This window comes from Puccinia triticina, chromosome 14A (genome assembly GCF_026914185.1).
Source record: "Puccinia triticina chromosome 14A, complete sequence".
Lineage (NCBI taxonomy): Eukaryota > Fungi > Basidiomycota > Pucciniomycetes > Pucciniales > Pucciniaceae > Puccinia > Puccinia triticina.
The window spans coordinates 4,952,262-4,963,281 of NC_070571.1; the positions used below are offsets into that span (position 1 = coordinate 4,952,262).

General features: G+C 44.7%; 2 protein-coding genes across 2 annotated transcripts; both read left to right on the forward strand.

Moving 5' to 3' along the window:
- Positions 1 to 442: 442 nt before the first annotated feature.
- PtA15_14A447 (uncharacterized protein) lies at positions 443 to 6,256 on the forward strand (the record flags this gene model as incomplete). The annotated part of the gene is made up of 6 exons (XM_053163164.1): positions 443 to 485; positions 645 to 728; positions 830 to 856; positions 4,915 to 5,418; positions 5,502 to 6,044; positions 6,108 to 6,256. 6 exons carry the CDS (start codon positions 443 to 445, stop codon positions 6,254 to 6,256), a joined length of 1,350 nt encoding a protein of 449 aa, XP_053027118.1.
- A 1,112-nt stretch (positions 6,257 to 7,368) lies between these two features.
- On the forward strand, positions 7,369 to 9,058 carry PtA15_14A448 (uncharacterized protein; the record flags this gene model as incomplete). Its single annotated transcript, XM_053163165.1, has 2 exons — positions 7,369 to 8,387; positions 8,482 to 9,058. The coding sequence occupies 2 exons, from the start codon at positions 7,369 to 7,371 to the stop codon at positions 9,056 to 9,058; spliced, it is 1,596 nt and encodes a 531-aa protein (XP_053027119.1).
- Positions 9,059 to 11,020: the final 1,962 nt, after the last annotated feature.

An 11,020-nucleotide genomic window follows, 5' to 3' on the forward strand; every position in this document is an offset into this window, starting at 1 on the left:
CCTGAATTACAAATCAATCAAGAAGCTCATGCGTGGGTACCAGTGGGTCAGTTCTTTGAATTTTTTATGTATTTTACTATCCCTCAGTTTGAATAGGCTGTTACACTTCCATGTTAATGATATATGTATATCTGTATCACTAAACAGGCGGATTTGATACTTTCTTGAATAAGTGAGTATGTGATTCGCAGCTATTTAATCCCCAGCTTACACGGATCTGTCACCCAATCGCCACAAGATAAAACATTACATCTTTGAAATTCTTACGGAGTCTCACCTAGTCCCACTGTAGGATTAAAACTTTATTTCACAGAAATAAAATTGTTTTTAGCTTCATCATTATCAAATTTATATTCCAAACATGCTAAACAAGGTCCGTATATTTATCTTCCTACCGCTTCTCCTCCAAGGGTCCTTGAATGGAAGAAAATTGGAAAAAAGAATGGAAGACTGGCAAGGGATAATTGTAAAACCCTACTGGAGAGGTGAGTTCACTTCCGCCAAATTGCTGTCTGAAGAACTGGGAACAGAAAGATACAATGCAGCAGCGCACAGATCCTCTTCAGCAAGCTTTAAAGGCTTATTTTCCTAAAAAAAATGATCTCCCTGGATTGAAAGAGCTAAAACTTACATTATTAAATCAGATTACCCTCAAAGTGTAGGAAGGTCGCGTTCCGAGCTGCCTGAATTACAAATCAATCAAGAAGCTCATGCGTGGGTACCAGTGGGTCAGTTCTTTGAATTTTTTATGTATTTTACTATCCCTCAGTTTGAATAGGCTGTTACACTTCCATGTTAATGATATATGTATATCTGTATCACTAAACAGGCGGATTTGATACTTTCTTGAATAAGTGTAAGTCGATGATTTCTAAATTCAAGCCTCCACAATACATAATTCAAAAAAAGGAAATCTGATACACTTTGAATTTATTCAGGGATATTTCAGCTAAACATCCCAATGTCAAAAAGATTAGTGACATTATAAGTAGATTAGCAGTTATGCCTCTAGGCATGGCAGTATCTGATAGCCAACCTGCCAGCATCAATATCAAATCAGCAGTTTCGAGATTGTTGCTATTTTATGGAAGAGAGCTTCTTCCACTTTTCATGAAAGAATTCACAGACCAGTGGGGCAATGCATCTAGGGAAGAAGAAGGAGCAGCTTGTCTTGAAAGTTTGGAGAAAATTCTGGATTTATACCGCGGTGGGGATTATTTCCCAAAGGAAGATTTTATTTTGGTGACAGATGCACTTTATGCCCTTAAGCTCCTGTATGAATATGACTTTATCAGATACTCACAAGTGAAAGACTTGTTCAAATCTGAAAGGATAATAGAATCCATTGGGAGGCACCTTGTTCACTGTCATGGGAAAAAATATCCTGATGTCTCTGGCTTCAAAAACTTCATACCTGATATGGATTTCTTAAAGGAAGACTCACAAACCTCAGAGATTCATTGGTTGCTAAGAGGTGAGCAATGAAATGACACATTGAGGCATAAATTTCTGACAATATTGCATTTTTGGTTTAATTAATTATTTTATCTTAGTGCTTGACAAGCCCACTGAGGGAAAGGTTCTTCTAAAATCAATGCAAGAGTATTTTTCAAATATGGAAACAAGAGCTACCAGAGGAAATCTTCCCTCAATGAAATGGGCAACACTACTTGACAATATGTTTTATCAAGAATTTGAATGGATACACTCTTCCACAACAACTAGTCAAGAGCAATTGGAATTTTTGTCAGTTTATGTAATCAACATTTTACAAAACAAATTAACAACCACTAGCCTGGAAGAAGTTTTGTCAAACTTCTGGATTATAAAATTCATACTCAAATACAATGCCAACAAGGTAAATCAAGAAATAGTCAACACAAATTATAATATCCTGTTGCAACATTCATTGATTGAGAAGATCCTTGAAATCCAAACAACTCGAAACAGGTTCTTTGAAGACACCTGGTGGTTTGATTCAGCAAATCCAACAGTCCGCATTCAAAGTACTCGGTTTATTGAGGAATTTGAACAGAATAAAAGGAAAACAACACCTGAAGATTACATTGAACTGAAAACTGAAACCAAGTATTTAATTCAGGAAATGCTAAGATTCATTCCAGGAACTGCAAAATTTGGGATTGTTTTTGTTTTAAAAAGCATTGACAGAACTGGTTCTGTAAACCTGAGGAATGGATGGCTAAAAAAAGTGGATTTTGTAACTGATCCCTCCATAAAAGAGAGATGTGTTTCAAGACGGGAAAAATGGAGAGCATCATTCCATGATAAAATAGATAGCCACAGAAAGAAAAAGAATGAAAGGGAGGGTATGGGTCAAAAGTAGGTGAGAAAGTGAGTATTTTTATGAACCCATGGAATATCTCCTGGGATCCTAACCAATATATTCCATCAGGAAACTTTATATGACAAGAAAAATTGACTTTTACTGTTAATATTTGTTTCATTTAGGCAGGTGCAGATTCAATCTACAAAATATTTGATCACATACAAATTTCAGAGGGAAGCCAAAGATTTTTTCTTTCAACATTTCTTTTTCCCCTTCTGCATGTCTACACTTTCAGATTTGATCTTGGTTCTGTTGATTAATTCTGTTATTCATATTTCTCTTATCAAATCTGGCTTTTTTTTCAAAAACAAAAGAAAAAAAAATTCAAAAAAAAAAAAAAATGGAACATATTTAATTTTCAAACTGTGAAAAAATCCTTGTGCACTGCAGAAATTGTCCACTCAAATTCCTGTTGAAAGTGTGTGGTAGTGTACAAACCTTTGTGCGCTGCAAATGAAAAAGATGAATTTCTAATCTTTATTGCTGTCAGCCAGCAGAGATGACTTTTCTTTGTTAATTTCTTGGAATTTTTGAGACCCTCAGTTTGAAAGAAAAAAAAAACTAGGGCCTTTTTTGGTGCCAAAGAATTCCTTGATATATTGAGGATTATTGGGTAGAGATGGCAAACAGGTAATTGTTGCTGGATATCCAGTAACTGTTGGCAGGTACCCGTCTTACCGTACAGGTAGCTGCTGGCAGGTGCTGGGTGTCCAGTCTGAGTGAAATTTGAGGCAGGTACCTGCACCCGTCTCAGGTAACTGGGTTTGAAGTTCCTACCCTAAAGGGCAGGGGTGGCTCTAAGTGCCAGTTTGCGGGTACCCAGTGCCTGTAGGCGGGTAACTGTCTGTTGTTGCAGGTACCCTCTACTAGCAGGTGCCGGGTGCAGGCGTGGGTGTCAGGAATTGGTGAAACTTCAGGGGGGTACCTGCACCTGCCAGAGGTACTCAGGTGCCATATTCCATCTCTATTATTGTGAAATCTGATCAAGTTTTGGTGGGCCTGATTGTCTCACTCTTTTTTCTCTCTGTGCATTGCTGATCTGCATCCAGTACGCTGTAAATCCTCACTGCCCCTTCATCTCAAGCCTCAACACCAAGAGCTCATCTGTGATTTTGCTTTTGTCTCAAGAGGTTTAAAACTTTGCAGGCTCCATGAAACCCCCAAAGGAGTAGTGGTTGAATCACAACTTCAGCAAGGCAATGGCAAAATGGGGTGAGTTTTAGCCAGTACCCATATAATAATGAGACAGTGCAAGGAATGGATACCTGCATGTTTTTGAGCCATCCAATACACCTTTGCAAGAAAGGTTCAGGCGGGGAGAGTGTTTCAGATTGATTCCCATCAATAAAATCAGTACATTCAATTGTGTGATCTTCAGATTATTTATCAGCTTGTTACAGCCATGATGATCACAAGTTTCATCGATTTCTCTGGCCTTCTGGCCTGGCAAATGTATTTGGTAGTATGTAAACTGACTTTGGCCAAACCTGCATCAATGGCTCAATGAAATCCAATTGGGGGCAGTAAGGAACTTGCACAACCCAAAAACCGCAAGTAAATGGCACAATAAACTTTCTGGGGTGAGCACTGCACCTGTACAATGCATTCAAACCTGTGTGTTGTTGAGCCGTGCTATACTTCTTTTCAAGAAGTGTTCTGGCGGGAAAGGTGTTTCAGAGCTGGCTTTCCAGCAACAATGTTGGGCGAACCAAGATACATTGGTATATTTGATTGTGTGATTCTCAGCTATTTAATCCCCCCCAGGCTTGCACTGATTCTTCTCCCTAGTGTCTTTGCTTGTTGTTAACATATTAAATCTTCTTTGTGTTTAAAACTTTTTATACTGAAAATTTACAGTCTAGAATTATATTTGGCTTGATCATTATCAGGATTATCCAAACATGCTTTACCAATTCCACATATGTATCTTCCTAGCAGTTTTCCTCCAAGGGTCCTTCATAGGTGGGAAAAGGTTGGAAAAACGAATGCACAGCTGGGAGCGCGGCTGGGAAGGCTTGATTAATCCCGCCTGGAAAGGTGAGCTTAATCCTGCCCAATTTTGTCCCAATGTCATACTCACTAAAATTTGAACTATAAAAACATTTATAAATAGAACAAAACGGGTACAATGCAGCAGCATATAAGTGTGATGCTGACTCTCCTTCAACGGATCTCAAAGGCAGGTTTTTGTTATTTAAATCCATATGAGAGAGAATCAAAAAAGCTGACACTGTTCATGAAATCAGAGTACCCAAGAAGGCTCTATTCTGAGCTCAATCAATCAAAAAGTGAAGAACTACTTGGGGTGTTTGATGAAGTTGGTGAGTTTTCAAATTCTGATTTATTCCTATCTCTCTCAGGCTTACTCATTCTGACACCTTTGTGCTAATACTGCACCTATGTATCACAATAAAGGAAGAATATTGTATAATTTGTCAAGTGTTGGTGAGTTAACAGTTTGACAACTTGAGTCATCAAGGCAGAAAATTCACAAGAAAAGCTAATAAGTGTAGATTCAGCAGGGGAAAATCATCAGGAGTATCTTGATCTCAGGATTATTCGTACAGATACGGAGGAATTAATGGGAAATTATGTCAAGGCAGCACTACAGGTGATACCAGAAAGCGATGCTGCTAGTAACATGGAACCAATGCTTTTTGAATTGTCAAATTTTTATGGGAGAAAACTTGCCCCACTGCTTGCAAGACACCTTCTAGAACCAAGATATTTCAATGAAGAAGTTAAGAAACAAGAAGGAGAAGCTCATCTTGCAATATTGAAGGAAATTCTGATCTCAGAGCGTGGTGGAGACAGCTTGCCACAAGAAGAATTTGTCTTGGTTAAAAATGTACTCAGTGCAATTCGTCTCCTGTGCCAATATAAATTCATCACACCGGAAGAAGTGAAAGACTTTTTCAAAGATGAAGGAGTAATCAAGACGCTGGGGAGACACCTTGTCCGCTGTTATGATGAACAATACCCCAACCTCGTTAATTTTAAAAGCTTCATACCTGACATGGATTTCTTAAGGAAAGATTCCAAAACCAATCAATACCATTGGTGGCTAAACCGTAAGCAGAAAACTGGGCCATCCCAATTGAAAACAGATCATGACTAACAAAGTTGGAATTCCTGTTTGAAATTTTTATTAAAGTGATTGACGAAACCACTGAGGGGAAGATTCTGTTCCGATCAATGCAGAAGCTGTTTGCAAACATGGCACCCCGACGAGTTTTAGATGGCGATATGTCATCATCCAAATGGGCAGTCTTCCTTGATGAAGGGCTCTATCAGGGATTTGAATGGAAAGGCTCTGCCGTAGACCCTCACAAAAATCAATTGGCTTGTTTGAAGGCTTACATTGAGGATATTTCACAAGACCAATCAACAACCGACAGCCTTGAAGAGGTGTTATCAAACTACTGGATTAGAAATTTAATATTCAGATACAATGCCAATAGCATAGGTTATGCGCTGTACGAATCCGGAAGACGTGATCTCTTGAACCAACATGACATGACTGGGAAGATCATCCAAATCCAAACAACTCGCAACAGGTTTTTTGAGGAAAATGGGTGGTTTGACCCAAACGCTTCGCCAATAAGGATTCATAGCGCTCAAAAGATTGTGGAATTTGAACAGAACAAACACAAACAAACCCCAAACCGTTACATGAATCTGAAAGCTGAATACGAGAGTTTGTTGGAGAAATCAGTAAAAATTACTGGATTTCATCACTATGGGATGCGTTTAATTTTAGACAGATTCAACAAAGATGATCCAATCAATCTTATGAATGGATGGCTCAATCCGATTGATCATGTAATTATCTCCCCAGCAGACAAGCCGGGCACCTCAAAGCTGAAAAAATTGAAAAAAACGCTTAAGAATTTAATAGGTTACCAGTAGGGGGAAAAATGGCCATTCATGTAAGTACATGGAACAATTACTTGGATAAGAACCAGTATGATTCCAGTCAATGACTGCAGAGGATGAGAGGGAGTATGTCGTGTGGCTGATTTACATTCTCTTTGGGCAGGTGCACTGGTCAGTGGAAATTGTGATCACCTCACAAGTTCATGGAGAGGGGCCAAAATCAATAATCTTCAAGATTTCCAGTTTTTTTTTTCTTTTTTCTTTATTTCCTCTGTCCCTTCTACCATTTCCGTGTTGAATCTTTGTTACTTGTTCCAGTTAGTCCTAATATTTTTCTTCATATGTTTCTCTTGACTGCAACAATGTGGCCATTATAAGTTTGTTTCAGAAAGTGCATGTTGCTTGTGTGCTCCAATGCGGCCACCAAGAAAGTTGTTTCCATTCCTGCCGTTTGGAATGAGTCACTGCGAGAGCCTGGGCAAGGGGTTGCCTTTATCTTGAGTAGCCTGCATCTAGTGCCGATTACATACTCAGAGCCCTATGATCAAATGGCAGGAGGAGGGGGAGATTTCCAGGGAGGGTTTCCGATTGAGTTTGGATCGATGTCGGGCTTGGCGGGCTGGATACATGCGCTGGAACGCTGGCGGGTGCAGGGGCAGTGCACCCAACTGGGAAGACGGACAAGCCCGGCCGGCGCGCGGGAGACGGCCAGCCCACGAACCGCACCATGCCAGCGCCGAGCGACGGACACGCCGCCGAACTGGGCTCATCGGTGCCCATCTGCACCCCACACGCCGTCTCCGTCTCGCTGCCGACCTGGAAGGACAACGTCGACTACGAGCTGGGGCTCGACCGAGTCCATGCCAGGCTCACCACGGGCTATCCGCGCTTCTTCATCCACCAGGACATCCAGAAGGCTCGCCTGTCTCGCTCTTCTCTCCCCTCCCTCCGCGCGGACAAGCACTGACTTCGCCTGGGTGTCTGCACAGCTCGCTGAGATCTGTCGCGCTGCCCATGCCCTGTCGGCCCAGGAACGCTGCATCCTCTTCCCGTCCGAGAAAGCCGCCAACCTGTGCCGGAAGTTCGTTGCCGACCAGGCGCTGAAGCAAGGCCTCTCCGAGCCACGCCTCGAGAAGCGCTGTCGGATGGTCCGCTTCGAGGCCTCTTCGGGGAAGCCGTCGAGTCCAGTGACCACCCGTCCCGAGCCTCCCCTGCGCGTCTTCGTGCTCTTCGTGCCGGACCAGAAGATCTTCGGGCTCGCTCGCACCTTCTGGCAACACACCGGCCTCGGCATCTCCTCCCGGTTCGCCGAACGGGCGCTGCGGCTCATGGGCTCATGTCCCGTGCGAGAGTCCGCCCGGAACCCGCTCAGCCCGAGCCTCGACGACTTCCCCTCGCCTCCCAACTCGCCCGCGGCTGCCCCGCGGCGCTACAACGTCAAGCAGAGCCCGATGTTCCCGCTGCCTGCGCCGCCCATCACCCCCCGGGTCGAAACGGACGAAAACACATCGACCTACGTCGAGGAGCGCTACGGCCGCAACCTGCCCATCCAGCATGTCCAGGGCGCCAAGCTAGCACTCCGCCGCCGGATCGCCGACATCCTCGTCGAGACCCCGCCCTCCGACCGCTCCACCAGTCCGCCGGCAGCACTCAACCTCAAGCGCTCCGAGCGGGGCGCCGGGCAATTGACCGAGTCCGACATCTATCTGTACCCCACCGGGATGAGCTCGATCTTCTACGCCCATCAACTGGCCATGGCCATCCAGGCACGTCTCCGCCCCGGGCAGGAGATCGGCAAGAGCATCTCCTTCGGATTCCCGTACACCGACACCCTCAAGATCATCGAGAAGTGGGGCCCCGGCGCACACTTCTTTGGCCACGGCGAATCCGAAGACCTTGCCGCTCTGGCCCAGCTGCTCGCCCACAACCAGGCCCAGGGGCGGCCGCCGATCGCCGCCCTGTTCTGCGAATTCCCCTCCAACCCGCTCCTCAAATCCCCCGACCTCGTTCGTCTTCGCGAGCTGGCGGACCAGTATGGCTTCCTGGTCGTCATCGATGAGACCATCGGAAACTTTCTGAACGTCGAGGTCCTGCCATATGCTGATATTCTGGTCAGCTCGCTCACCAAGGTGTTCAGCGGAGACAGCAACGTGATGGGCGGCAGGTGAGATACACCCATCCCTTCCCCTCGCCCACTCCCCCATGGAGAATACAGATCTCACGCTCTTTTGGCACCGACACACAACTGGACCAAAAAGCATGATCATCAACCCGTCGCAGAAGCACCACAGCACGTTGAAGGCGCTCCTGGACGGAGACCCGACGAGCGGGAGCGGGATGTACGAGGACACATACTTCGGCGAAGATGCGATATTCATGGAGCGCAACTCGCGCGACTTCCGGACGCGGGTGGCCAAGATCAACACGAACGCGAGTGGGATATGTGCGTATCTAAAGAGCCTGACCGAGTCGGGGGACAACAAGATCATCAAGGCGATCCATTATCCGCGATACACGACGCCGGAGAACTACGAGACGTGTCGGCGGAAGCAGCCCCCAGGCGGCTACGGCGGCCTGTTCAGCATCATCTTCAACGACCATGCCTCCTGTGCCACGTTTTACGACCATCTCCGCTCGTACAAGGGCCCCTCCCTCGGCACCAACTTCACCCTCTCCTCGCCCTACGTCATCCTCGCCCACTTCCACGAGCTCGAGTGGGCGAGTCAGTTCGGCGTTGATGCTAATCTTATCAGGGTCTCCGTCGGCTTGGAGGACTTGGACACGCTGCTCGAGTGGTTCAAAGACGCCTTCCTGGTCGCTAACTCCTCTTCGTGACACTTATTACCCTTCTTTTACTGCTCATCTACATCTTCTCCCTCTCATCCAATGCATTACAAAAGAACAGACCTGAATATGTGGTGGGGTCACCGCAAAACATTCGTGTCTTCTTTTTGCTGGAGCCAGTCAGCTTGTCTGCTGCAATACTCCACCAAAGCCCGTGGCCCCTGCTCTCACAGTTGAACTTATCCAATCCTGGGATAAGAAGACCATGCTTCTCTGGCATCCAGAAGAAAATAGGGATGTAGACTGAAATCAAGCTTGGGCTGGATGCAGCGAGCGTTGCTTGTGGTGGATGCAGAATGTTTTGAGAGCTTTGAGGGCAATGAGCAGGGATTTCACTGCAATCGAACTTGAGATTGGGACTTTTGAATCATCAACTGTGAGGCATGCAAATCCCTAGCCTAACAAAGCCTCGCGAGGCTGCCGAGAGCCATGCGCAAAGTGCATGCGAGGCTTATACCCAAGACAACGGAGCTCGCGGATCTGAGTTTGAGGTGTAATTCTCTCTTTTTCTACATTTTAGATTCCACCACTCACAATGCCGCTGAACATTTTTCAAAGGACTAGCGCTGCTTGATTGTGCAGCAATCCCTCTGTTCAGATTTCTTTTTCCTTTTTTTGGACATGCTCTCATTCCCCGGTAGTGTTGACTTTCTTTTTGTTGTTTTTTCCCCCGCAAACATCTCTTTTTATTTTATTTTCTTTAAATAAAACAAGTACTGGCTTTGGCGGGCCAACTTTTTAAATTTGGGGCATGTCTACGTATGGGGTGATGGGTTATATCACCCTGGATGGCTGAGATTGGAGGTTGTGTAAATGGAAATCTGGACTTTGGACCAGGGAGAATTAGCATGATAGGAGCGGAATTCTATAAATCTGAGTTGATGGATCCAAAGCCAAGAAGCTCAGGATTAGTGGCTTCAAAAGATTCTTTGATTGGGTTGTGGTAAGTATCTTTCCTGGGCCATGGAAGTTGGTTTACACCAAACCCTCAAGACCCTGGATTCCTCACACGCAAGACACGGCCGCTTGGGTGTAAGTCCCTCTCCCGTTGTGCATCACACCTCAACAAGGTTCCCTCGCCACAAAGGGACGAGGGAAAGTCAGTGCAAATCCAACAGTGACAGGGAAGTTGTGAAATCTGGAACCCTTGATCCCCCTTGATTCAAAGCCTCAAAAGCAAGATATCCCCAAAAAATATGCACATGGTTTGGGAACTAGACATCCCAAAAAGTCTCATTTTTTGCGCAGAAATCTAGCTATTTAAGTCTTTAAATCAATTGTTAGAGGGAGGGGGGGACGTACATCTCACCAGAAGTCGACTAGTGCTACAAAGTGTTGTTTGAAAATGGCAAGCAGCTGTTTTAAGTTTTACCCATAAACCTCATAATCTGCTGGTGCTTTGTGCTTGCTCTCAATCAATTTTCACCAGCAAACACGTTCTACACCTGGTCCTGACTAAATACAAAGCAATTACAGGCAACATGAAGCCTTATATCATTATTTGAGGACTTCACATTGCATAATTAATGACTTGCAGATTTTGAGGGAGGTTCTAATTAATCTAATTTTGACAATTGGGAGCAATTGACTTTTTGTCAGCAAATAAGCTGCTTTAGAAGGCTTTCCTTCCAGATTAACAGTGTTGAATAGCAGACACGAGGTACTTGATTGAGGACCAGGTGAGGCGCCTGTGGCACATTTGCCAAAAATTAAAGAAAACCTAGAGGCAAAATCTGCTAGAAGAAAGTCAATGAGATTCCAATAATAGAAAGGATTAAGAACTCGACAAGGAAGGGGTGATGAAATGTTGATTGAGAATTGATGACTTCTTTTTCCGGTTATTTGTAGATTTCATTTTCTCAGTTGAGCAATTATGGGAAGGTCATAAGCCAAGAAACCCCCGGGAGTCGCCCTCTTTGAAACCTAGGATTAAAGGAGATAGATTCTGGGTAT